This window comes from Serinus canaria, chromosome 13 (genome assembly GCF_022539315.1).
Source record: "Serinus canaria isolate serCan28SL12 chromosome 13, serCan2020, whole genome shotgun sequence".
In the NCBI taxonomy this organism is placed as follows: Eukaryota; Metazoa; Chordata; class Aves; order Passeriformes; family Fringillidae; genus Serinus; species Serinus canaria.
The window spans coordinates 17,999,325-18,026,390 of record NC_066327.1 but is presented as its reverse complement, the minus strand read 5'-3'; the positions used below and the strand labels follow the sequence as shown (position 1 = coordinate 18,026,390).

The 27,066-nt window shown below is 45.3% G+C and overlaps 2 protein-coding genes and 1 long non-coding RNA gene across 8 annotated transcripts in view; 2 read left to right on the top strand and 1 right to left on the bottom strand.

Annotated features, from left to right (window-relative positions):
• The window catches only part of JAKMIP2 (janus kinase and microtubule interacting protein 2), a 36,854-nt gene extending 28,037 nt beyond the window's left edge, over positions 1-8,817 (top strand). The window contains exons 21-22 of one of the 5 annotated variants that reach the window (XR_003944976.2): positions 42-3,294; positions 4,649-8,817. Coding sequence is in view for 4 of the 5 variants with exons in the window: in XM_030229169.2 (XP_030085029.2) it covers positions 42-92 (51 nt within the window). In the remaining variant the exon portion in view is untranslated. Of the gene's footprint in view, positions 1-41 lie in introns of all 5 variants that reach the window. The other 4 variants (XM_030229169.2, XM_050979614.1, XM_050979613.1 and 1 more) reach the window with 4 other exon arrangements.
• Positions 8,818-11,889: 3,072 nt separating this feature from the next.
• On the bottom strand, positions 11,890-23,331 carry LOC127060114 (uncharacterized). 2 transcript variants are annotated; one of them, XR_007778752.1, is made up of 3 exons: positions 23,211-23,331; positions 16,112-16,236; positions 11,890-12,042 (listed from the first exon to the last, which is right to left on the bottom strand). It is a non-coding gene; the product is annotated as an uncharacterized LOC127060114 (long non-coding RNA). The 2 variants fall into 2 exon arrangements; XR_007778751.1 differs by lacking the exon at positions 23,211-23,331 and adding an exon at positions 17,150-17,227.
• Positions 23,166-27,066, top strand: part of DPYSL3 (dihydropyrimidinase like 3) — a 25,680-nt gene continuing 21,779 nt past the window's right edge. The window contains exon 1 of the mRNA XM_030229306.2: positions 23,166-23,459. Within this exon, the coding sequence (XP_030085166.1) occupies positions 23,166-23,459 (294 nt within the window). The remainder of the gene's footprint in view (positions 23,460-27,066) is intronic.

Here is a 27,066-nt window from a genome sequence, read left to right as displayed (position 1 = left end):
ATTACCTTTCATTTTTACACAGTCTTTTTTTTCTTCTGCAGTTTCTATTTCTGTTCTTGTTCTTCTCTCTTGCCTTTATTCTTTGGCCTTGATGTCAATGTGCCTCTTGGAAAGGTAAGACTGTTTTATTTATTTCCTCAAAGCTAGCACTTCCTGCACAGATGGGAGGATCACATCCTTGTGTGTTCTTGTGGATGTTTGGAGTCAGCGAATGCAGCAGGTTGTTGTCAATTTGCAATAGTTCACGGAAGGGGGTTGTTGTACTGCTGAGCTGCTGGTGATATTGTGCTATTCATGATTGTAAAAATAAAAGCTAACAAGGAATTTCACAGTATTGAAAAGCCGAGGGAATTGCAGGGGAAATTTATTGTTGATGTTTACAAAGGGATGCAGATGGAAAAGAGTTAAAATAACCTCAACTGTAAACACACTCTGAACTAACACTCAGGAAGGAGATCAGAATTTTAAAACAGGTAGAGCTCTGTGTCCAGCAGCAGGAAAAATACAAAGAAGGACAAGGAAGAATGACCAACTGCTGAGAGACAGGAAGGGAGAGACAGAGAAATTGAAGGATTTGCCTGGCTCAGGAAGTGGCACTGCTAAAAGGAGGTATTGGAGAGGTCTAAAAAATTTGTCATAGAATGGATGGATGGACAGACAGCTTGCTATTGTTCACTGTCTAATACAAAAAATTACCATGTGATAAGCTTAAAGAAATAAAAATTCATAGTTAAGGATACAGGTTGTAAAGAAGTCTGTCACAGTATGCTTAGCAGCTGAAATTTCAGAATTCAAAAGGTAATGTGAAGATGGGGAAATAAATCAGAGAACTATAATGGTCCCATTTTTATCTGTGGCTAACCACTTCCAGAACAAGGATACTGTGCTAGGACAATTTTTCTTTTGATCCAGAATAGCAAAAGTAGAACGTAGCATAGAAAACATAATGGTGAAGTCTCAAGAACATGTAATGACAGCATAATTTTCTGATTTGGGGTCAGACCCATACCATTAAATTTCTCAGTCTCTCTTGGCTCTGGCTTCAGCTGTGTCAATGAATAATTCCTCTGCTCTCCACTGGAGACAAGCTGAGATACAGTTGTGTGAAAGATGTTCTGCCATGCCCTTCCACCATTTGTACCAGCTCATTCTTTGTTTCCAGATACAATTCAAGGTATTGATATAATTAAGTGGCATGGGTCCTGTTTGGTGGGTTTTCCTTTTTTTTTCCCTTTAAGGAAAAGCCCCTACTTTGTGTTTCATTTCAGCTAGATCAAAGCTTTCATTTGCAGTTTTGTCCTGATGCAGAGACAACTCTCAGAATTATCCACATCAACTGGAATCCACTGTGTTCAGCCAGACCTCAAAATGAATGTTTCCATGGGCTGAGGCAGCACTATACATGGAGGTTGGCTTGAACGGGGAACAACCTATAGAGAAGAATTAGGAGAAATGTGGGCAGGCAGATCAGTGATCACAGCTCTTGTAAACAAGAGTCAGTATCATTATCAAGTTACTGCTGTTTAAAACTACTGCCTTGATCCAGTGATTATGAAATACATTAAGTTATGACTGCATACTTAATTGTGTTCCTACTGCAGGATTTCTGAGAACCATGGTACAGCCTGGTATGGCTGTGAGATGTTTTAGGTGTCTTTGACTGGTGAAAGTTTGACTTCACAGTTTCTTGCTTATTCATAATGGAGAAAAAAAATTAGAAATTCTTCCGAAGTGACCAAATTATGGACAGAAGAATTTTAAGAAGCCAAGATTTTCACAGTACACAGTAGTAGCAAATAACTTTATATGACTGTGTCTTTTGCTGTACCACAGAATCATGAGTCTAGAACAAGCAGTCAACCTAAAGGAAGATGCCAAATAAAAAAAAATTTTGGATTTAAGGTGCACCTTGAAAAATCACAGGAACTTGTAGTGACATTTGTGAGAACCTGCCTGCATGAATTTTTTCCATTTGCCTGTACCGTTGTCCTTTTTCGGTTCCTGACATAACTAAAATAAAGTCCTTGTGCAGCATATGAGAGAAACTTGGGAAATAAGAGGTCCAGAATTTTCTATATATACAGTTTGCACCTACGTTTTCCACCAGCGTGGGTATGGCAGTGGTTCTCTAGTGAGTATTTGCCTCTTCTAGTACAGCTACAGAATTGGTGAGAAGCTTGTAAGTCCTAGTATTACCAATACCAATCTCCTAATACCATTTGCTGATAACACTTATGTCCTTTTGGCCTAATTTGAGGGCAGGTATTGGCTGGTTAGAAAAGCTAATGAGATGCTTGAGGTCAGAACTCCATGTTTTTCCTAAGTTCTAGGAGGTTTGCTATTTTTCAGTTGGAGTCATCCTGCCTCCATGAGCTGCTGGGTCCTGTTCAGCTCTCAATCTTCTTGGAGCTGATGTACACCTTGCTGTCATGTTCATTGAACAGGACTAAAACTCAAAACAACATAAACATTTCTGTGCTGTCTTTAAGGCTGACACGACTGTTCCAGCTGCACAATTGACTGATGTCATTGCAGGGGAATTTACATGGATCCCTTAGGGACTGTGTCAAGAATTCACTTCCCTCCCCACGCCCTTTCTCTCCCCACCCTCCACCCCCCATTCTGGCCCAATCTCCTTCAACGGATTTTCCTCTTGTTTTACATAACATCTGAGGTTTAGCAGGTGTAAATCCCTTCGAGATCACTTTGTTGAGCCCAGGAATGCTGCTCTAACTACTATGCCAAGATGAGTTTCACTCATTGAAGTCACTGTTGCTCCATAATGGCTGGTCCCTGGAGCATACAGGGGTCTGGTTCCCCGTAGAGAAGATGAGAAGCATCAGCAAAGCTGGAATGTGGGTTACAGCCCCATAAAGCCTGCTAGGCAGTTGTGGCACTCCTAGGACCACCCAGGAGATGAAGGGTTCTTTTGCCTTTCCCATCCTGTTTTTACATATTTGGCTTTATGAACATCAGGTAGGGATCAACAAGACAGATTACGGTAAGCTGAGTGACGGAGGAAAAGAGCCATGACAGTGGTGGAGATACAGTGATTTAGAGAATCGACATTAACTATGGAGGTGGAAACATCTTACGGGTGAGGTGTGTGTGGGGGATATATAAACTCAATGCTTTTCCAGAGGATCTGCAGTGCTGTGAACTCCCTTGAACTGTAAAGACAGCTGCAGCAGGCCCAGCATCAAAGCACGCATGATACCTGTAGAGTGTTTTACCAAGGCCAGTCACTCCACAGGTGCAAAGCATCAAGTCTTGTAGCAGTTCCTCAAAAACAAGGTAATGGTAAGCTCCTCATCCCCTGCCTTCACCCTGCATTTTCCTCTATGGGATCCTCTCCCCTCAGTACCTCAGGGGAAATCTCCAGACACAAGCAATTTGTGAATGGTGTTGGCAAGATGGAGAGGGATTTTAGCAAAGTCAGATTTTCCAAGGCTGGAATACATGGAATTGGAGAGAATAACTAACATTGATTTGTGTTGCCCATTCGCGTTAAAAAACACCTGCCTACCCAGGTGATTTAATTCAGCAAAGGTGAGCACGGCATGGGGAGTGTGCCATCAGCATTTCTTCTTACAACTATTGAGCTGTATATTTTATCATATGTATAATATGCTATATATATATTGCAAAATTGCTTTACTTCCACTGGATGCAAGTGAACTGTCTTAGCCTTATCATATAGAACTTCATACAGATCCCTGACAAAACAAACAAAAAGCCCAGCTCATCCTAGGGAGCCACTTGATGGTGAAAAGTCTTTGGTTGTTCATTCCTTGGTGCACTTTATCCTTCACTAATCTTTTAACCAGGAGAGAGAAACCCACAGTGTGGTCACAGATTATACTTTCTGGTTTCCTTCTCACCCAGAGTGAACACTTGACTCACTGCTGTACTGAAATTACAAAGGACAAGAATGTGCAAATGAAGGAAGCCATGTGCAGCAGATACAGTATCCAGACCAGAAGCTCTCTAATTCCTGGTTCAATGGGATTTTCCTACCTGCATTTTCTCTGTGCTTGTGAACATACGTATTCACTTATTTGTGATCACATAAGGAAGTGTGGTCTGCGTGGATTTTGCACCCAGTGAATTTTACTATGTCAGCTTGAATGCTGAGATAACAAAGAGAAAATATGCCCTTTTTTCCCTGGTCTCAAACCTGAGAACCAAAGTTATTTTCTATAGGTAGGGTGGGCTTTCTCAGAACACATCAGCAGTTTCTGTTTGCCTCAGTGCTGCATTAGCCAAAATTCTGGGCTTGCTCTGATACCCAAGGATATTGCCTGCTGCCATGGCTTTTGTTATGGGTGAATTGTAGGCAGCATTGGTTCAAAAGTCATTGAAACTTATGCATACTACTCATGTGAACGTGCTCATGGGACTTTTATGCACCACAGGTGCACTTTGTGAGGTTTAAATGGACAAGCTTATCAAACTACACAGAATTCTCACAAGTGCTTTTCATGCAGACAAAACCAGTTTCATACTGATAGCTACAAGAACTAGCCTTTTCAGCTTCCTGATTGATAGATTGATTGTATCTTGGCAAATCTGGGATAGGTAGGTAGAGGAACTTACAAGCTCATACCTTATCTGATACAGATGTTCTTTTTTGTTTTTTAACTTTTAGAGTGCCCGACCACACAGATAAGTCCTTATAAAGGCATATGCTTCCACCCCTTGATGAAGAGAATATTGTTTACAACTATTTTCAAAAGTATAAAAATGAACAACCTGTAGCCAAGACTGCAACCACCTTGTATTTTAAAGCCATCACTCAAAATTTGTTACCTGACAATTCCTGTCTAAAGCTATTATATATGCTGCATCTAACAAAATCCTGTATGTTGAAAATTACAAAAGGGGAAGAAAACTGACAACCTACATCACCTAGGAAGAACTTAAAGGGAAGGAACCACTTTCAGCTGATCAAGTCAGTGTGTCTTGGGCACGGAACCAAAGTTACAATAGAAAAATCTATTCCTGCTGTGCAGGGCAATCATTTAAATGTCACCCTGTCATCTGACAAATGGATCAAAAATGAACAGATGAGAGCAGGAGAAACTCAAGAGATGCTGACAACAAAGTGCTCGAATTGAAGTATGTGGCTTTCTTGCTGCAGGGACTCCTGCTCTCCCTCTTTGGTTTTAACCTCAGGAACAAATGACAGCTGCAGTGTGGAAGGAAGAAAGGAAAAAAAAAAACCCAGTCTGTGTTACTGCAGGATGGGCAGGACAGGTCACCATGTTTTGTGCTTGAGATCGTTACACAGCACCACCTGCCTTGGCCAAGGAATGGAAGAAGAGGTGAATGGCATAAGGAGGGTTTCCAGTGGAGTTGAAGCCTTATCTCTCTTCACCATCCCTCCAAGAAGAAGAGCCTGTCTATTATCAGATACTTTTCATACTCTTTAAAGACTGCCATTGAGATAATAATGACTATACTTGGTTTCACTATAGAGTAACCACTGAATTGGACCTTTAGAGTAGCTTCTGAGAAAGAAAAGAAATGTTGGAGGATAGGGCAGGGAGGAAAGCTAATCCCCTTATCCATGTGACATGATTCACAAAGCATCAGCTTCCAACTGCTTTGTCCCAGCTTGGAAAAAATGTTTTGGTTCAGCTTGTCAACTGACTTTGTTGGCTTCCTGATCAATGACACATAGACCAAAAATGGGGAAAAACATTGTGAACACAACCTTATTACAGATAAGAAATATTGCTAGTCTGTTTAGATTTTTCCACAGTTAAGAGTAACTAAAAGTAGTGTTCATCTGAAAGCATTACTTACCTCTGTGATCATGAAGCCTGGAACCCAGCAGTGGTGCCTCCCTGAGGTCATAGGTCTATGCACCCAATACTTTGTCAGGAATGAAGGTCCATGCACCCCAGCAGTCTTTGAGAAGAGTACTCCCTGAGGAGCATAATGCCCACAGCAATCACTGTGAGAGTCCTGTGCTGAGGGAAGGAGTGCAGCCAGCTGCACCCATCCTCCCTTTCTCACTGATGGGCTGACAGTACACTTCTCAGTGCCTCTGGTTATATTTCCTGGGGAATGGAATCCTGCCTGTTCGGACTTTGGATTCCTGTGGCCAGGCTCTGTCGTCTGCAATGGAGCCTTAATTTAACTGGAAGAAATGGATTTCTGTACTAGAAACTAGAAATTAAGGGCCAGAATACAGCTTGTGCATTACTTACAGCTTCAAAGCAGGGATCACACGTACCAGCATCTTGTGCACATCAAGAGCTTTCAAAGAGTTTTTCGAAGATCTTCTCCTTTTGTTGCCTGTTTACTTTTACAGACAAAGCAGCAAAGCAGTGAGGTCACTTCACTTGCCAGAGCAACTCAGCACATCAAAAGCAGTTCCTTAGCCATAGAAGGGAGGAAGTTCCTCTAGTATCAAGGATGCCTGCCCCTCACAGATACTTTTTTTTTTTTTTTTTTGGCCAGAATAGCTTTTAATCAGCAATGTCCATTTGACTAACTGCATTGCAATTCTGGGCTCAGTTTCTCCACAAAGACTGCTAACATCTTTATTTCTTGAGTGCCATGAGATGGTGCTAAACCTTCCATGGAAGATTAGAAGTTAGTAGCAAGTGATTTTTTTTTTCTTGCTCCTTAAAATTAATTTAAATTATAGAATGACCACATCTTTTTGAAACACTCTGGTTGAGCCGAAGGGTTTACTGAGTTCTGGCACCAAGCTGTATGTATGCTGGTTCATTTTTTAAGAAATATGGTTGTAGGTAGATACGTTACACGACTGCAGGCACATTGCGTGCTTTTTGTTCAAATTCCTTTTCCCTAGCAGAAGACTCTGTGGATAAGGTTGACCCAAATTTACATGTGCTTTCCATGAGCTAGCTGTTCAGCCCTGGAGCTCTGGAGTTGGGCCCTGGAAGAGTGGTCCCATTCCTGTGACAGCTGGAGATCACTGAGCAGTTTAACAGCAGCTTGTTAGCTACAGAAGGAGCTTTCTCGCTGGTTGTCCCTTCTTCCCACCTCACTCTTTTCTGCTCTGTTGCAGCATCAAGTAATTTCACACCTTCAGGTGGGTTTCCTTGGTGTTAGGGCTGGCAGTTAAAGCACTGAGTTCTTGCAGAAGAATTAGCAGCTCTTGGTTACAGTGATGGTGCAATAACTTCCACTGCTAGTTTGGTTTAAAAAAAAACCCTAGAAACATTTATTTCAGGCAGTCGTACAGAAGGTTTACAGCACAGTTAGAAGTACACACTTTCACAACATACCTAACTGGTCTTGTGGCAGGCTTCATTATTTAGACTTCCTAAGTCATGCTATCTTACTAAATTTCTATTTTTTGTCTAATTTGCCCTCACTTATTCCTGTGTGTTTATATATGCATGCAGGTATTGCAATCCCAAGGGTTCTGGGTGGGATGGGGGCTGGTAGTCTGACTGCAGCAGACTGGGGTCTGCAAATTTTCAAAGATTGTTCTTCCCTCCAAGGAGCTGAACCACCGCTGCTTTACTCTCCTTGCAGCATAACACATACCATGCCTAAAACACACCTGCTGATGTAAGTTAATACAAACTTTCTGCTCTCAGCTAGATCAAAATGAGTTTCATGTTTGTATATATATATATATATATATATATACACACATGTATCTATATGTATATGTACATATATATACATATATATGCATATACTTACCAATTCCCTATTGTATATAGAAATTATTGCTGTAGCTTACGAAAGTATACTTTAATCTAGGCATGGGGAACTAAATCAAGATTGTTTAGCTGCCACAGCTGGTACATTCCTCCAGGTTTAGGTTCACATTTCATGGGCAGCTAATTTTTTGATTCTTTTTTTCTGGACCCTTCACTTTCCTTGGACTGTTAATCCTGGGCTTTCTGCTGTTCCTGATGTTCATTGCAGCAAAGGATTGAGAATCCTCCCTCAGATTAGTCACTGCAGCCAACCTCCCCTCCCCAAAACCAACAACGAAAATAAAAATCAATTTACTGCAGCCTTTGAGGACAGCAAATACAGCCCTGGATCCCTCCTGTGCATCCTTTCAAGGCTGTTCTGGAGTGGCAGCACTCCAGGCTATCTATCCTGCCAAATCAGGAGGTGAGCCACAGCAGGCAGTACAAATCAGCTTGACCACAATTTGACAATGACCAACTTATGAGACTTTGAAGACTATTTTTTGAATTTAAGCACTTCAGGTGAGGGCCTGGTTATGTGAGATGGATTTAGGCAGTTGGGGTTGCAGTAAGGAAATGGTACTTCTTGCAGTGTTACCAGCCTGGCTCACAGGTCCATCCTCTCTTACTGATGTGCCTGGAGGACAATGGAAAAATTTTTTGAGGTGTTGTTAATCTTCAGCCGTCTACCATTATCTCAGTGGGAAACATCCTCTGAAACCCAAAGCTTTCAATGCTATGGCATCCCATGAGGACTTTCCAGGCCAGGCTCTCCTGACATGAGCAGGGCTCAGACAACAGACATCTGCTGGTGATCCAAAGGGTTTTCTCTTCCCCTGCCCTCTCTCACATCAGCACCTCTGTGGTTTTATATATACTTTTTGTTCCAGATTTTTTGGTGTCTATTCCAGAACAAAATTGTAAATTACTTGGCAGAATGACCCTTTGATAAACACTGGACATGTACCTGTACTATATGTATTAACGTGTAGGAGAGAATCCTTATTGTATGTAAAGTTTTATGAATGGTTATTTTTTAATTTATGTATTTAATATAGGATTCAATGACCTCTGGTGTTTTAGTTTGTATAAAAAATAAAACAGCAGCATTTTTAAAAAAATCAAACAACACTTTACATTCACGGAGATATTCAGCATACCTGGAGCTGGTTCAGAGGAATCACGTTCAAGCCGAGCTACGGAGGCACACGCTCGGTCGCGGGGCGCTGGGACACAGCAAGGGGTGGGGAGCACACCGATTAAAGAGTGAGCGAGATCCTGGCGCGATCGCTAGGAAAAGGGACGGCAGGGAGCGGTCCCAGCGAGGGCCAAGGCTGAATTTACAGCTGTTTGCCAGGCCTATGCAGAAACCAAAACGTAACAACAAGCTGCTGCCATTCTGGAGTCCGCGGCGCACGGTCTGGGAGCTCTTGAAGACTCCTGCCGCAGTATGAAATACAAAAACGACCAGTCGCTGTCGTCCGCCGGGCCCGGGGCTGAGGGGGGCCGGGGCGGGGCCGGGGCTGAGGGGGGGGCTGGGGCGGGGCTGGGGCGGGGATCAGGAGGGGCCGGGGCGGGGCGGGGCGGGCGGGCTGAGGGGGGGCTGGGGCGGGCTGAGGCGGGATCAGGAGGGCCGGGCGGGGCGGGCTGAGGGGGGCTGGGGGGCTGGGCGGGGCTGAGGCGGGGATCAGGACGGGCCGGGGCGGGGCCGGGGCTGAGGAGGGGCCTGGGGCGGGGCTGGGGCGGGGCTGAGGCGGGGATCAGGACGGGCCGGGGCGGGGCCGGGGCTGAGGAGGGGCCTGGGGCGGGGCTGGGGCGGGGATCAGGAGGGGCCGGGGCGGGGCCGGGGGCCGCTCCCCGCGTGTGCCGCCAGAGGGCAGCGCGGGGTCGCCGGGCCGGACGGACGGACGGACGGACGGACGGACGGACGGAGCGGTTTGGGAAGTCTCAGTAGAAGCTCAGGGACGTGAACGTAACTCTTGGAAGTGACCGTAACCCCAGAGCCGTAACGGCGGTGACCGGCTGTAGGGCTGCAGCTGGCTCCCGCTTCTGTTTGCGGGGGTCAGCGCCACACCTTCGGCCCTTGACAGGCTCAGATTCTGGATTTGCCAACCTCCCCATCCAATCTTTGCTATTTCTCTGCCTATAATGAATTTGAAATCATAGAATCATTTCATTTTGAGGAGTGGGTCAGCAATGCACGTCGGTACTTTGTGGCAGTTGATGTCATAGAGACAAAATGCTCGGCACCTCCGGTCCGAGGCACAGGGAGCTGTGTGCTCTGCCGAACAGCCCTTTGGGAAGAAAATTGTCAAGAAAATATTAGAAAGTAAATGGGAAGCACATTTGGAAGCGCAAACTTGTAGCCAGGTATTTATACCTCTCTCATCCTTTTTGCACTCAAGAAATCTAAGCTAAAGAATATCAGGTTGTTACAGAATAGCCCAGTACATTAATGTATTCTTCACTAAAAAAATCCCAGACATTATCTTTTGCAAGATCCAGTCCCCAAGAAATGCAGTTCATATCTTTAAAGTGTTCTTAGACATTAAGTGGGTCCGAAACACAGAAATTTGGATCTAGATTTAGTTATCTACTTTTAGAGAGTTCAAATATTAGAGAATTAATTTCCCTTGCACAATAATCTTTAAATAATGAGTAAAGCAAAGAACTTGAGCCAAGCAGTCTTGTTTCCTTTGACTGAAAAAAAAAATGGAAGGAGCATTTAATATTACAATACACTAATTTAGCATTAAAGATAATAGATACGCAATATAAAATGGATGTGTGCTACAGGGCCTGGGGGATGAGCTCAGCTCAGAAGGACTTTGAGGATCCTCTCTGGATAAGGCTGTGGTGTGCAGCTCATTTGCCTATACAAACATCCCTTACACCAAATGATGTGCAACTCAGCAGTTGCTCAGTGACCAGACTAGGAGGCATTCACTTTTCTAAAAATCTCTAATAAAATTAGAAATGTATTTCAGGGAAACTGCTGGTAATGAGAGTTGGATCAGTAGGGGTGTAGAAGAGCTCCTGCACGAGCTCCCAGCCTGAACACCTGCTGGAGTAAACCAGGAGTACTTTGCTGATGGAATGAAGACTGTGCAAGAAAACCTGCATTCTGTACAGATACAGCTCAGAATGGTAAGCCTAGGTGTCATAACATCAGTTATGTCTGATTCTGCCATCTCCTGTGTACACATGGGAGCATGGTCATCCAAGGGATCCTTTTTTTGACAATAACAAGAACTCTGCACCAGATATTGGGTCCAGAATGCTCTGGGTGTTTCTCTGGGACAGCTGCAAGGTATCTTCAGCTACAAGACAATAAATGATAGGACAATGCAAGGGAGTTACAAACTGTCCTAGGACAAGCCGTGGGCAGGCCTGGTGTGAGTCTGTCCCTGGCACACGACAGCACATCAGCCTGCCCCAGGCAGGGTTTATGGTGATCATATGAGGCCCAGGTTGCAGCTATGTGGGCCATCCTTGAGGCTCATACCTTTGGCTGGTATTTGATCATAAAATACTTTGGCAAGCAAGGGACTAAGCCCTGTCCCAGACTGTGCTTTTGCCAGAGCAGGCACGGTGAGTGCTCATGGCTAGACTGAAGTCTGACTATGTATTGGAAGGTCTCTGGGTTGTCTCTGTAGCCCCTTTGGATGGCAACAGTTTTCCTTTGTTTGGGATATGTCTAAACAGAGTAAAAGCCCTAAAAACTGGCAATGTGCCCTCTGCTTTGTGTTGAGGGGAGCTAAGTCCGAACATGACCAAAATATACATTTCAAAGCCCTGTTCCTGATTGGGCAGAGATGCATCCCAACTCTTGTGCTAAACTGACAAGAGGCCATTGTGCTACATCTGCTCCAGTGCCTGAACAGCAAGTGCCAGCCATGAACGAGCTGCTTTGCACAACAAAGAAAATCCTGTGAAAACCATTTTAGAAGCCTGAAACAGGACTGAGACTAGAGATATAATGATTTCAGTGTGTAGAACAGATGGAGACTTGAGAGCATGGAGCCACTAATCCATGGATTACAGACTTCCTAATTATCGACTAACATTTACCATTTATAAGAAGCACTTCTGCCAAGGGAAGGATCTTGCAGGTCAGTGCTCAACAGCTGAATGCCATTTTAGGGATAACTAGGGAAAGCATGAAGATTGGAAAATGTCACTGTACCATTTTCTTGGTCATTTGTATCTTCAAATGCTGCACCGAGTTCTGGTCCACTGCAGATCTTGAAACTGGAACACGCCCAGTGGGCTTGACGTGCGCTCAAAGGCAGGACCCCAGCTGCATGAAACAGGCTCCTCCACACCAGGCACTCCCTTGGGGATGGATTGGCTGTCAGGGAGTTAAATTTCTCAATATAAAGAGGAAGCCTCCAAGAACCAGTAACAAATCTTCAGCACCTCCAAATACAATCCTGAACATTGACCATAATACTAGTCCCTGTATGGTGCCATCTTACTGAGTTCTGGCCTTGGAGAAGATGAAAACACTATTCCCACTCCTTTGTGCCTTATTTAGTCGGTTAAATAACAAATGATATAGTGAGATGTACAGAGCCCACAAAACTAGCACTACACTCAACTGATACCTTTGAGTCCCGGGACACAAGAACCAAAAGCAACCAGCAACCAAGCAGGTGACCCCACTGTCATGGGCCAAACAAGGGTCATCTATTAACTAAGGTCAACAACACTTTTACTCCAGATCCCTAACCCTAAGAATTCTAATCCACACTGTCAGCTTATCCCTGTGTCATTTGTTGTTTCCAGACCTAGCTACATGATAATGACTGGGAGAGAAAACAGCTTTGGCATTGATGAACCTGGAGCGCCTGGCTGGAGCCAGCAGGGCTCTGAGCCCAGAGCCCGAACTGAGACTCTGTCACCAACCCTGCTTCCTGTAGTACCTAAATTAATGATAACTCTTTGGCTTACTTCTGGCCTTATACTACACCAACCTACCTTGTAAAATGCAGAAATTAACCTAATGCTATAAATTGCCCAAATTCCCCAACTGCCTCAGACACAGGAAAACCACGTATATTTGAGCCACATATGGCAAAATCTGAGAAACAAACCCACTCAGCAAGTAAGGCAAACTCTCTCTTGTGCTGGGATATCAGCTGCTGATTCAAGTGCTTTAAATGCTCTGGTCTTGAGCAGACCATTTCCTTTAACAATAAACTGTGATAAAAATGCAGTAAGGATCATCTTCAGTAAGAACCTTCTGCAGTAAGGATCAGTGACTCATTAATTCTGATTTCTTTACAAGAGCCATGGTTATGTGCATTCAGAGATTTGAATGGAACTGGAAGTCTTTTGTTTGTACATCCTTTGTATGTTTTCAACCATCCCAGAAGTTAAGTCATGTTAACGTGACACAAAACATACTTTATAAAACAGGATTATTATTCTGCTTTGCATGGTCCAGGGGAAACATAATGAGCTTCACTTCCTGGAGACAGATAAAGGAGGTCTGAGACCTGGCAGAAAACAACATATTTCAACAGCAGTTTCCAAGTTAGCGATCTGAACTCCTGCACAGGCATGCAGAGAATACAAGTGGATAGTTTTTAGGATTAATGGAGAGACTACACTGAAAAAGAAGGTGGGAAAATGACAGATTTGGAAGTGCTTAGCACACAGGAAAATCAGTGTGTTTTCATTAGTCATCTAAAATAGGTTTTTATGACTGGAAGCCAAGGAAATTCTACACAATCATTCTGACAAGTAGAACTGGATGCAGTTATATTTTAGATCCTGAGTTTGCAAGCTGTGATACTTTCCTTAATTTAAATCCAGAGAATTACTCTAAACTACAAAAATATCATGAGTCATCAGTGTAGAATGTGTGAAATGTTTTTTCATGAGGAGAACCTGTCATGGTTTAACCCCAGCCTGCAACAAAGTACCACACAGCTGCTTGCTCACTCCTCCACCAGCAGGATGGGGAAGACAATCAGAAAGGTAAAAGACAGAGAACTCATGGGGTGAGATAAAGACACTTTAGTAGGTAAAGCAAAAGCTGCACACACAAGCAAAACAAACCAAGGAATTCATTCACTGTTTCCCAATGGCAGGCAGGTGTTCAGCTACCTCTAGGAGAGCAGTGTCTATCCCACGCAATGGTTACCTGGGAAGACAAATACCATAATTCTAAATGTCCTGCCTTCCTCCTTCCCCCCATGTAAGATATGAGCATGGCATAATCTAGTATGGAATATTCCTTTGGTCATTTTGGGTCACCTGTCCTGACTGTGTCTCCTCCCAGTCTCCCATGCACCCCCAACTTCCTTGCCATTGTGGCTGTACAAAAAAGCAGAAAAGGCTTTGGATCTGTGTAGGCCCTCTTCAGCAATAACAAAAACACCTTTATTATTATCAACTCTGTGCTCAGTACAAATCCAAAACATAGCCCTGTACTAGCCACTGTGAAGAAAATTAACTCTACCCCAGCTGAAACCAGCACAGAACCACAGTAGCTTAGAACCACAGTAATTCTCTCCGTTGGTGTGCTTTAGGACTTCCCTTGCCATGTTCCCAGCAATGCTTCCTCAGTTGCAGACCACTCATGGATGCCTGCACCATCCCCAGCACTCCACTTTGGGTTGTTCCATGGCTGCCCTTGTTGTTAGAGCTCTGCCAGGAAAATCTGGTCCTTTCTTTATTGTTGTGGAAAGTGCTAGTGATACTCAAAGGAAAAATGTGAATGCATTAGAAACTACTACTAAGCAAGTTTCAAACAAAGTAAAGTACAGAAAAATTACAGAAAAATACACACTCCTTAACACAATTAATGCATACATATTACATGTCTATAAGACAAGCCAGAGGAGAGCAGTGGGCAGCTGTATGAGCTGCAGGTCAGACCCTCTGCAGCATTAGGAGTTCCAGAGGTGATGCTGGGAAAGCCCTCTGTAAACCTCTTCATCCAGAACCAACACACTCTCTCAAACCAGACTCTTGGTTTTGGATGCAGATAGAAAGCATTGGTGCTAAACTTTCTCTTCTGAGAATTAAGAAGAGATAAGAACAGCAAAATCAACCAAGAATTATAGTGAAAACCTACAGAAGTTTGGGCTTCTTTGTACACAAACCAGAACTTTTAAAGTGGCCAGTTCCCCCAAGATCCTTCTTTAAGCCCCAGGTAAGCCAGCCAGTAGTTACAATTGCTTAACTGATAGGCGCTGGGAAAAGAATTCAAGCATTCCAGCTTGGCAGGAAAGACAAACCTCTGTTTTTACATTCTCAGCATAGAAACTTCAGAAGTTACCGTGGTATCTGTTACTTGGATTTTTATCAGCTAGCCTAGTCACTGAATGAAGGATTTGAATATTTTGAGGAACAGCCACTTAGTCTAAACCTGTAAGAACAAACACTGGATCTGGTGTACCTAACACTGTTCAACCTGCACCTAGCCTGCACAAATGTGTAGGTGACACACACAGGTTTCCACCTCTGTATCAACATATACATCAAAAATAAAGGAAAGGTAAATCACTAACAGTGAATCAGGAGGGGCACAATGCAAAAGTAACCTGCCATGTTCTTAGCCATGTTCCATCAAGAGAAATCTCTTGCTCCATAGCAATGGAACAAGTACAGGGAAAGGGAAAAGGATTTTATCTTCACAGAATGTGAGTGGTTCATTTGGCAGTTATGGGTCTGAAATTCTTAGAATTATATATGTTTTTTGGATGCATAAAAGCTGCATTGCAGGTAAGGCATTAGGACATCTGGGATGCAGACTGATTTCAGTCTCAGGCATTCAAAGCTTATCATAAAAGATGCAACATTTATATGTTATCATAGGGAAATGACTAACAAACTGCCTTTCACAACTTCCCAATCCAAAATACCTTATTGTGATTTGAAAGTTCACAGCAATTGATGCTGATAACTCACCTATGCTCAGGAAAGGACCAACATTAAAATGCTGCAATTTGACCTTGGGTTCCAGCCTCTCCATCAAAATAGCATCTGGCTCACTATCTGCTCTCTCTTCCATCTTTATTTTTTCATATTTAGTAAAATTCATAAAGCAGTGACACTCAGCACGATGGAATTTTGTGATGCACAATTCCCTATTAGACAGCCTGCAGTCTTATGAGTCATCTCAGCTCTTTCCACCACTGTCTGCCCAAGGTGTGGCACTCACTGTCCACTGGTTTAGAAGTTAAAAGCAGCAGAGATGAAAGAACCAAGCCAGAAGTTAGGAAGCTAGGAAAAGCAAGGAACAAAGGTGGGTATGAGCACACAGACAAAACCTTGATTTTAACTTAATGTCTGTGCAACACAGTAATCCCATAAGGTAAGGTAAGGATTTCCCTGGGAAATAGCAATGAAAGGTAGTCTGAAACTGGCACAACCTGCCCTTCTCAACCTTTGGGGCAGACACTGACCTTGATGTAGCAGGCTTTATTTGGGGTTAAGTCCCCCTTTTTCCTGTGATTTCTTCCAGATGTATTTGATGCAGCTGAGACTGGGTTCTGGCCTTCAGAGAGAGTCTTGGGTCTCACATGAGCAGCTGAAAAAGAGTTGAAGGAACAACCAATCCCAAGACTGCTTGCAAAAGAGTGGTCTTACAAAGGAGTGGAGGACAGGTTGTGTTTGGTTGATGGATTTTGGCAGTACAAAAGCCTTTTTCTTCTATTCCCTGAAAAGTGTGGACTGTAAGCTTTTCCCTAGGACATACTTAGCGAGCAACATAGATGGACATTATCTAGTTTTATCTATTTTAACATCTGTGTGGAAGGAATAGCCCACCAGTCCTTAAAGTTAGGACAGTTTAACACTGATTTCAAAGGAGAATTTGGTGGGACAGTAAATACAGACTGAACACAATTTCTAACACAACTAGATCAGCTGGAGGTATGAAAATTAAGTGAAAAATTAAGAAGTAGTCCCAGCCATGGCAAGCACAGGTTCTAGCTCCTGCATGGCATCAGTCACTCCAGTTTACAGAATGTGGTTTTCCTCCAAAGCAGCAGCAAACAGACTGACAGGCAAGCAGACTAGGATCTTCAGTCACAGCCTGGTTTCTGTGATACTTAGAGAGCTTCTTTTGCATTATCCAGGCTGTGCAGGGCCATGACAAAAAATGCACAAATGGCAGCTCTGTTTCCTTCACCATCCTGGCCAAAGTATATTTGACTGCTTGCTTCCTCACAGTCACATGGAGCTATATAAACAAACAAGCAAACATAGTACCTTTAAATCCACTGTGATTCTACTCTGCTGACATCTAATTATTCGTTATAGGCTTGCAATCATTGGCACATAATCCCTAATTATCTCTAGATACACCACCCATTTTTGCATCAGTGTGCTCCCCTGAAGCCACAGGTTGAAGGAGAGAGAGAGGCTGAAAGAAAGGACATTTTAGGTCTGCAATGGTTGATCAGATCAAGTGCAACATTATGGAAACAAGGAAATCTCACCTTAGTCCTCCAAATCATTTCTGGAAGCAAAAGCAGGCACAGAGGAGAGTAGCTGGTGATCTCTAAGATAAGCTGGAATGAGAAGTAGTCACAACTACTATGATTGGAAGCAAGTCAGCATTTGCCATTACAACAGAGGCCAAACACACAGTGAGACCAGCCAAACCAGGCTTCACAGATTAGGGAAGATGCTGGACAATGCCATACAAGAAGCAGGGAACAAACAGGACCAGGTAGAAAGAGACTGATTTTGAGATGCAGAACATGAACTCAGAGGAAGTGGGCTGATGGATCTTGAAGTGAATCTGGTGGCACACATCTGTCAGAACATCCTGGGCTTCAAACTTATATGGAATGTGTGTTTTCTTACATAAATCCGTCTCCTACAGGCCCTAACAGCCCACACCACACCAAGCCAGACAGCTGTTACAGTGGCTAAAATCTCACCATTCCTGAAACTGTGATCCTGAAGGTACCTACTGACATGCAAACAACAGAAGATGTCTACAAGTTTACTTGGCTGTTCCTAGAAATCTGGAGTGACATCTCTGGGTGTGTCCATCTTAATAGAAGGTGGCTGGAGCTCACCTGATGTGCAGAACCTCCAGGGTCACAACCTGTTCCTTCTTGTTAGTTCAGGTGAGCCCAGCACACTCTAGCCAGGTTGGAATATTTGGGGTTTCATACTGATGCCAGATCTGTGCTTCTGACCCTCTTGAAAACATTATCTCTGGTGCCTTTTGTCCCCAACAACTTTGTAATTGACTCAGTTTGCATCTGACTGCAAGGCCTGCGGTGCCATGGGAGTCCTTCGGCACTGAGAAGACAGTAATCCTTCTTTGGAGGACTTGGTGAGGGAAAATGAGAGTCCAGATTCCCCACAGAAAATTTTTCAGAACTCTTTTTCCACAATTACAATTTCTTAATATTTTGACTAGCAGCTCATTTTAGGAGGAAAAAAATACCCCATGTGTTGAGATACTGGAATTTTCCATAGGGTTTTGCTCAGCACTAAACAAATCTGGGATCAAAAAGCATTACTGCATTTCAGAAATATTCTTGGAATAACCAAGCACAGAAGATTATAACTTCCAGCTGCTTATCAGATTTGTGGTCTCTGTTAGGATGACAGACTGACAGAGCATGCTGAAGTCAGGCTCTGTGTGTTGCTTGAAGCTACTCCCTCCAACAATTCAATAGCATTCTGCAGTAGAAATTACCACACTACTAACCCACTCTCCCTGTGGTTTTGGCATGAAATACTGAACAAGCTTTTGACAGAGTCAAATGCTTTGCCTTTCTGACTCTGCAGTGATTTGGCTTTGGTAAAGGATTTCACCAAGGACAACACCCTGTGCACAGCAGTTCCCCAGGGACCAATATGTAGAGCAGCCTGGAGGATCACAAAGGTCTGTCTCATCTTCTAACAGGCCTGTGTCTGAAAGTTTAGAAACTGGAATGTGGTGATGCAGGCATCAGCCACTGGCCATCCCCAGCTGATTAGATAGCAGGCTCATCAGTCACCTGCCCTTCATAAACATGCCTTTTCTGAGTGAACAAAGAAGCCCACCCATCTCTGACCGCTGCTTCTAAATCTAAGTGGGACAATCAGATTTTCTTGACTCTTTCACTGTTTCTTCTGCATTTATACTTAGCCTGACTTTCCCTGAGACACACGAAAGGCAGTGCCAGGGGCTGTCCTGACATTGCTGCAAGAATGATAGTAGAACAGCCCTGTTTATCTGTCAGCCTCCAGAAACAGGACACACTTGTAAATCATGACTGCAGAGTATGAGAAGGCAGCTCAAACTTTGCATGAAATGAGACAACTAGGACTTACTTCATCATTGCAACTTATCATGCATGTAATAAAGGGATGCAGTTTTATCAAATCCTGTAGGAATCAGAAGAAATCAGTGTTAACCTGCTATTACTGCTGTCCTGCTGCTTCTCCAGCTGAACCCGCAGACAGAAGAAAACAAGCTACAAAAGCTGATATGCATTTATCCTGTTCACAATGTTATGCAGTCATTACTCACATCCTTTTCACATGCAATCAAAGATCTGCTGCCTCCAGACTCACAGGAAAATCAGTGTAAGACCATTCTGTATGGATCTGACATCAAGGAAGGAAATGTCCTCACTCAGGACACAGCTCAGGCTTGTCAGCTTTGGTGAAGGAAGGGGTCAAATCCCACCTAATGTCAACAGACTATTTCCTTCAAATAACACAATATTCTCTGAGTCTAGTGAGCATTGTAGTCACAGCTATGGAGCCTGAGATGCTTCCTGGTGTAATGAGCAACTTCCAGTGACACAGGCAGCATTATGTAAATAACATGTCACAATGTGAGGCATGCTTCACTCTTTTAAACCATTTTCTATTTTAAATAATTTCTGTTTTTATTACAGATAGAATGATGTTGCACAAAGCATCTGGGAACAAGCACAGAAGTTTGCCAGCAGAGGATGTAGAGTTTTTCCAAATAAGAAACTGCCCACTTTCCTGACAAATGGAAAATAAATTAGCAAAGTCATCAGAAAATACCTATTGGAAGACAAGAGTGTCTTGGCAGTGGCAGGCAAAATGACTTAATTTGACTTCTCTTTCAGTACCTTTGCTATTTGAATGATTCAGTTGGCAATTTGAACTCCTCTTCAAACATTTAAAAGATAACAGTAAGTAAGTTTGAGAGCCTCATGAAGATAATGCTTGAGGAAGTTACATGCTACGTTGTGCCTCTCTCTGGTCACTCTGAGGCTCGGGCGTTTAGAGCCTGCGATTGCTGCGCGGGCTCTGACGGGAACCCAGCCGGTGCTCTGGCAGCAGCCAGTGAGGACAAAGAAAACCAGCACTGCGGTTTTGAGAGCACAGAACAAGAAAATGCACACCCCAGATGGGATGATTATGTCCCATCTTATTAACTAATCCTTTTGCAGAAAGGGATTTGCTTAAAGACCACTTCCCAGAAGGCTGCACCATTCCCCCATTCATAACCAGTGCAGCTCACCTTGTAACATGACTGATTTCCATTTCTCAGTGTGCCTTAGTTCTCACTCAACTAGAAAGACGTGAATTAGAAGCTTGCCACTACAGAATTTCCCATAAAATAAATGCTGTTCCCTAGATCAGAAGAGCAGCCTATTTCTACTCCTTCGTGAGACAACCAGCAGTGCCCATCTGTCAGGCTCAGCTCAGATTCCTGACCCAGGAGGACCAGCACTTCTGTTTTGGGGTTAGGATGTGAATCCAGCCCTTGAGCCAAGGAAACCCTTGCAGGACTGACAGTTGGCTCTTGTGAGTCTGTGGCAGCACAAAGCACGTGAGGTCGCATGCCTACCATCTCCATCCTCCCTGGGCTCAGGCAGAGGAAGCAGCCTTCCCACTGGATCCCCTCCCTGATTTCTATCTTCATTCTACTTTGTACAGAGAAGCGAGAGGAGAGCTGCTTTGCCGGCAGGGTTTGAGGTTGCACCACTCATGACTGTTTGCCTGACAAACATTTTTGTCCATGAGCATATAAACATGTGATTTAAAGAAGAGAACATTTACTTAACTACAGGAGGCAGACATTTTGTTGTATAATTAAAAGCTTCATATCTGATCCAAGAGATACATATACAGAAATATAAATAATGCCTTCTGCTGGGCTCAAAAGCAACTGTGCAGTGAACACACACTGAATACAAACTTCAATTTTCATGGTATTCTTGAACTAGTAGCCTTACAACACCTAACAAAAAAGATCTTAGAAGTGAATGGAAATTTGAAAAGTATAAATCAAGAACTGTCTTTTATACAGGGAATGATTTTCATTAAAAGTCAGATTTTAAAACCTTCACTCCCCAGAAGAGCCCTGTACTCCTTTTGTGGTGCAGATAATTTCAGTGCAACCATCTATGCAGCAAGGCACTAGGAAAGATAAACACTGGAATCAGGATTTAAATAAATATTGCTATTAAAGTACAATGCTGAAATTTTTGCATGTTTGCAGAATCAGACAAAGGCCAGGCCCTGTTCCAGAGAATTTTAATTCCCCATAAAGTTGCAGAGCTGTACGGAGATGTTGTCCCAGCCAGAACAAGGGGTTCACTCTAACTCCACTGCGGTTAGTGCACACAGGCACAGGGCAGCCTGCAGTGCTGTTCCTGCCAGGAGAGGCCCACTCCTCATGTGCTATTGCTTGGCCACGAGGAGGCAGGGGCTCAGCTCGCTGTGTGAAGCATGCCAGCCACCAGCGCCAAGATCAGCACATCCCACTCACCACGGGCAGGGGCTATCTGAGAGGGGGTTTCATCTTCTGCTCAGTGGATCCCACTTGCAGCAGGAGGATTAATTCCTTTATGCTAAGGCAGTCCCTTAGGAAGGTAAAGACCTGCTGGGCAGCCACTTTGTGTGCATTTGCTTGGCCAGTACTGGTGGTCTTGCTGCTAAGCCTCCAGTTACAGAGGAGGGGCATTGCCAGGAGAATGGGAGTAGAAAAAACTCTGGAACAAACGTTTTCTGGCTGTTTGAAGGGATACTTCCTTCTCTAGTTGCCAGCCACTGCTGCTGCCCCTGCATCTGAGACGTGACAGTGCTGGGCTCTTCTCCTGGCACATCCTGGTGAGGTGGCAGCAGGGCTCTGGTGAGGGCATGGCACTCATGGTGCTGAGCACCATGAAGCCACAATGCTGGGGCAGCTGCGTATTGAAGTTCACGTAAGAGCCCAAGGACAACCAAATGCAACCCTCTCTGGTGCTGCTTTAGAGAAAGAAAGGGCAGACACTGACCAGTATTTCACCGTGCTGCGTAACGCGAGGCTTTTAAAGTAACTCTTCCACGTTTACAGACACAGTCTGTTTTCATTTAGTCCATCCTCTCTGCTCCTAACCCTTTGGACCTGAATAATCCAGAAATTCAAGTTACCTAGATGGAGAAAAAAAAATGATTCAGTTAATGACACTGGTACAAGTCCAGTTACAAAAGCAGTGTGCAAAAGGAGGGAAATGATCCCAAAGCATTTCCTCCCACACAGCCTCAAGCCGCAGTCAGCCAGTGCCCCCAGACTGCCTCTCCAGGCTTAATCACAGGGTCATTTTTCTGACCCATGATGGGTCACGCTCCGTGTGGATTTTCCTTAAGAACCACCAGTCCTTGGAGGACTGGCAGAGATAATGGCACGGTTTTGTTTTTGCAGAAAAGGTTGAAAAAAGCATGACTGACAATATCTCATAACACAAAAATGTGGTGTGAAAAATCACTTGACAGTATGTTGAGCCCAGGTACCATGTACACTTGCTCTAAATAAAGAAATGAGCACTTAGCAAAACGATTTTAGTCAAAGCTCCCGTTTTGGTGTTTACGATGGACTTCACAGGTTACCACTGTTATGCAGCCATTAGCATTTGTAAGACCCAGTCTTGGCTGTCCGTCTGTCCTTCGGGCCTCCAGTACTTTTGAAATGAAGTCGCAATGGAGCTCTCAAAGCAACACCTTAAACTAGCCAACACACGGAGCTTGTTTGCGCGGTCAGCCCGGAACAGTCGCGGTCGCGTTTGGGAGCAGCGAAGCCTTTGTGCAGGGGGCAGTGCCTACGTCTGGCTCTAGCGTCCGCCTGACCGCACTGGGGCTGCAGAGGGAGGTGCGGCCCCGGGCTTGCGAGCGAACGCTGGTTTGCGGGCTGCACCGCGTACCGGCGGGGGAAAACCGACACGCGGCTGTCAGGGCTGCGGCTGTCAGGGCTGCTGCCGGTGCGCCCGGGCAGAGCCCGTCTGCCGAGCGCCGCGCACGGTCAGCGGCGAGGCGCTGCTGTGCTCCGCGCCGTCCTCACGGCTGGAGCGTCCCAGGAAGGTGCCAGCTCCCCGCACAGAAATGTCCAGCCCGGAGCACAGCGGAGCAGCCGACCCCAGGTCCGACCGAGCGCCACCCACCCAGGTCCCGCCGCCCCTCAGCCTCACGTCGGGTCCGCCCCGCGCTGCGGCCCAGTCCCGCCCCATCCCGCCCCGTCCGTCCCGTCCTGGCGGCGCGGCGGGGATGGCGGCGGACGGGCGGCGCGACGACGAGGAGCTGCCGGTGTACCTGGCGCGGCCCGGCTCGGCGGCGGCGCCTCGTCCGAAGCGCGGGGGGCTCTTCTGCAACGTCGAGGGCGCCTTCGAGAGCAAGACCCTCGACTTTGGGGCACTGCGCGTTGGGCAACGCCGCGCCCCGCCACCGACCGGCCCCGACCCTCCGCCCGGCGCGGCCCCCGGCCCCGGTCAGACCGCTGGCGACCTCCGCGCCACCTCCGGTGAAGAGCGGCTCCAGGACCCAGCCCCCGCGGAAGACAGGGTAGGGCCCGCGGCGGGGCCGGGCCGGGCCGGGGCCGGGCCAGCGGGCGCGGGCCCCGGGGCGGGGTCTCGGGGGCGGTGTGAGGCCGCGGGTGGGTCCGGCCGCCGCTCGCCTCCGGCGCTGGCCCTGGAGGAGCCGCTGGTGGTGCTGCGGTGGCTCCTCCGCCCCGGCTGCCCGCAGCGTCCCCCGCCGCCCCCGCGGCGAGGCACCGTCGCGGCCGTCCCCGGTGCGCGGAGCTCCGCCCGCCGAACGGGATGTCGGCGGTCTCGCCGCGGCACCGGCAGAGTCAGAGTCGCTGGCTCGGTTTGCTGCAGGAGCTCTTTTATACTTTTATGAAAGAGTAGCTACTCCCGCGCCACCGAACATGGAAGAAAAACAAAAACAGTGCTGATTTTGGAGCTGCTACTTCAAACCAGGCAGATCCTTATCTCTCACGGACACAAACTAGAAGTACCACACCAGCAGTGGGGGGCGGCACATTGATCTGGAAGTGACGGCGTTGAAGGTGTCACTAGGCACAAAGTTTCTCAACTTACACCAAAGTGAAAATGATAAAATAATCCATCCAGCTCCACAGTATAGTCCTTCTGCTGGAGGGTGAACTGGTTTGCTGTGCTGGTTCTGGTCTTATTTGCACTAGCAGTTGGGCAAGAAGATGATTAAGTTAATAGTATTGCGTGAATATCTTGTTTGGGATTTCAGTGGTCCTGTGGCTCATTTTTGCATCAAGCAAGTAAGGCTATTTGCTGTTGTTGGTCAATGTTGTTGCTGTTGTTAGGAGCTGAACTTTTGAATAGCCATCTTAAGGTCACTCTTTTTCAACTGTGAACAGGGGCAAACCTCCTCCCACCTCCCCATTTTTGAAGATGGACTAAAAAATCACCTGCATCGTAGCACAGAAGGTGTAGTGGTTGTCTTCGTGTTCTGCAGAAGCCTCCACTTGGGTCTGGAGTGCAACCCCTGATAAACAGCAGACACTGGTGATCTGGAAGCCTAACCTCACTAGCATGAGCCTAGTGGAAGCATGGCAGTGAACTGTGGTAACTTGAGCTGTCTTGATTTTGGGGAAGAGAATCAGGCTGTCTTAAGTGTCCACTGTCTTCTATAGGAATGTCTAGCTAGGCAGTGCTTAATTTGAGCTTTTTTCATTGCACTTTAATTTCTTCAGCCTCTGCTTTTTGGTTTCTTACTGGCATGCCTTGGCATGCTTCTCAATTCATGTTCTTGAGCTTTGCTCCTTTACAGCTGTTTTACAGAGTCAGGAACAAAATTAACATTATTCCTGTCAGTACCAACCTTGTCCTTGTGGTTTAAGTAGCAACTGCAGAACTAACCGCTGCATTAACAATTTTATGCTGTTGCTTATTGGAAAAGGAGCCGAAGCTCCTGACAGCCTGTCTGCATGCTTTGCTGTGAGCTTTCCTTTATTAGCTGTGCCAAATTTTCAAAAAAAGCCTTGTTCCCTTTTAAGGTCTTATGTAGACCCTTATCTCTGGTGTTTTGTAGCTGAGGATTTCCTTCAGCAGCTCCTCTCTTCCTGATGATTTCTGCCTCTAGATTTCTTCCTCTGAAAGATTATCCTTCCTTCAGCTGATAAGCATCAGGAAAGTAAGGGTCAGTAAGTAAGTAACCCCTTTTATCTGCACATCTTCCCTAAGAGGGTGCACAACTTCATGCATGTGTTTTTGTGTGTGCCTGGCTAGAAGGAATTGTATGACTTGGTACTGTGGTTTTCAAGCTTTGGGGTGACCCAGAATAGGACAGTGCAATGGGAAATGAACTGTGCATGCTGAGCCCTATTGCCTGCACAGCCATGGGGAGTTTCCCTGTGTTGGACTCCGCAGATTCAGGGCACACAAAGGCACTTTTGTCAAGGCAAATTGAACTTTGAATAATTTCACAGATTAAGAAACAGTGAGAGAGCTCAAGTCATCTATTCTTGCCCAAGCACCTTGTTTATTAGAGAAGCTGAAAGTAAGAGACTTGCCTGTGCCCAGGACAACAGACAGAGATCTGTCTTCTCTAATTTTTGCAGTGAACAGTTTATTGGAAGTACAACAGACCAACACACCTTTTTGTTTGTTTGCTTGTTTGTTTTCCTGTAAGGTCATTAATTACAATTAAAGCCCCAACATTTCTGCTGGGAGACAACTCCAGTGAATAAATGCCTGGTGATAACATATGGTGTCATGCAACTGGACAGCATAATATAGACCCAGGCACATGGTCCAGTCTTGCTTTGTTTTATCACAAAGTCTATTGGAAGGACAAAAGCTCGGCTGTATATTGGAGCGTACTGAAGTCATAGTGGGGATATAGCTCAAAGCAGTTGGGAGCTATGCCTTTGCTCTGTCAGTGGGAGTTTGAGCTTTGCCAGTGGCTTTAGGGACAGAATGACAGTCATTAGCGTGGTGGCCCAGGGGACTACTGTGGAGGTCATGGCTATGGGGAGCTGCCTCTGTGGGCTGGTGGGCTTCCTGGGGAACAAGAGATGGGCACCTGAAGTCTCCTTCAGGTGCTCTTTGCTCAAACCAGGAGGTTAGTTTCCCTGCTACTGAGTTCTGCAGCAAGAGTTTTTGACACAAGACTTAAGATTTGGAGGAACAACACTGTGGGGTCAGATTCAGTGCTCATCTTGGCTATTCACAGAGACCTTTTTTAATAAGAGTGATTTAACTCAGTGCAGGTTTTCATCAGTAATAGCCAGTGTGGACTCTACCCTTCTGAAGTGTGCTGTAGTTTTCTCTGAGAGCTGTCATGTCATTTGTTAAGCCAGAATGGATTACTGTGTTTACTTCACTATCATGAAGTAAAAAGAGAGTTTCTCTGTAGGTCACAGACAACACCCTGAACTAGTTCCTACATAACAAATGCAACAGTTCAACTTGCATTACAGTTTGTGGAGTTGAATACTAAGTATTCAGGTCTTTATTGAAAAAAATCCCACATATATGTGTTTGTATTTTTTAAGAAATCTGATGCCTGAAGCACAGCAATAAGAGTCAGTTCTTTGGCTACTCGTGCTAGGACAGAGGTTATTGCCAGCACTTAAGGAAAACTCTTTGAGTTTGTTATCCCACCCCCCTGATTAAGAAGACAGATATTGGATTCCATGGGAGTTATGCACCAGGGCTAGATTTCCAGAGAAATTAGGGATTCAGTTAAAGAGTTCCTGCTTGCTGCAAAGAGCTTATGTTTTACACAAAACTTACCTTAGCATGGAAGTAGTTTGATTTTTCACCCCACCTTGTGGCAACAGTCCTTGGTTTCCTTCTGTCCTTGTTCTCAGCTCTGGGGGGGTCAAGGCTTTGGCAGTGGCTGGCCCTGGTGTGGGGGCAGTGCAGGGGTGGCAGGGAGCTGGCTGGCAGGAGTCGCCTCTGGGGTGCCTGGCCACTGCATCTGGGGCACTGAGGTGCCAGGCCAGTCTTGCTCTGCCAGGGTTTTGATATGATGGTGTGAGTGTTATTTGGGCTGATGTGGTCTTGAAAACATCATGCTCTTCTCAGGACATGTTGGTCATTATGGAATTTGTAAGCAGAAAAGAAACTGGGTTTTGTAGCCAGGTATAAAACAGATAGCCAGCCCCGCATTGACACAACCTGTTTTC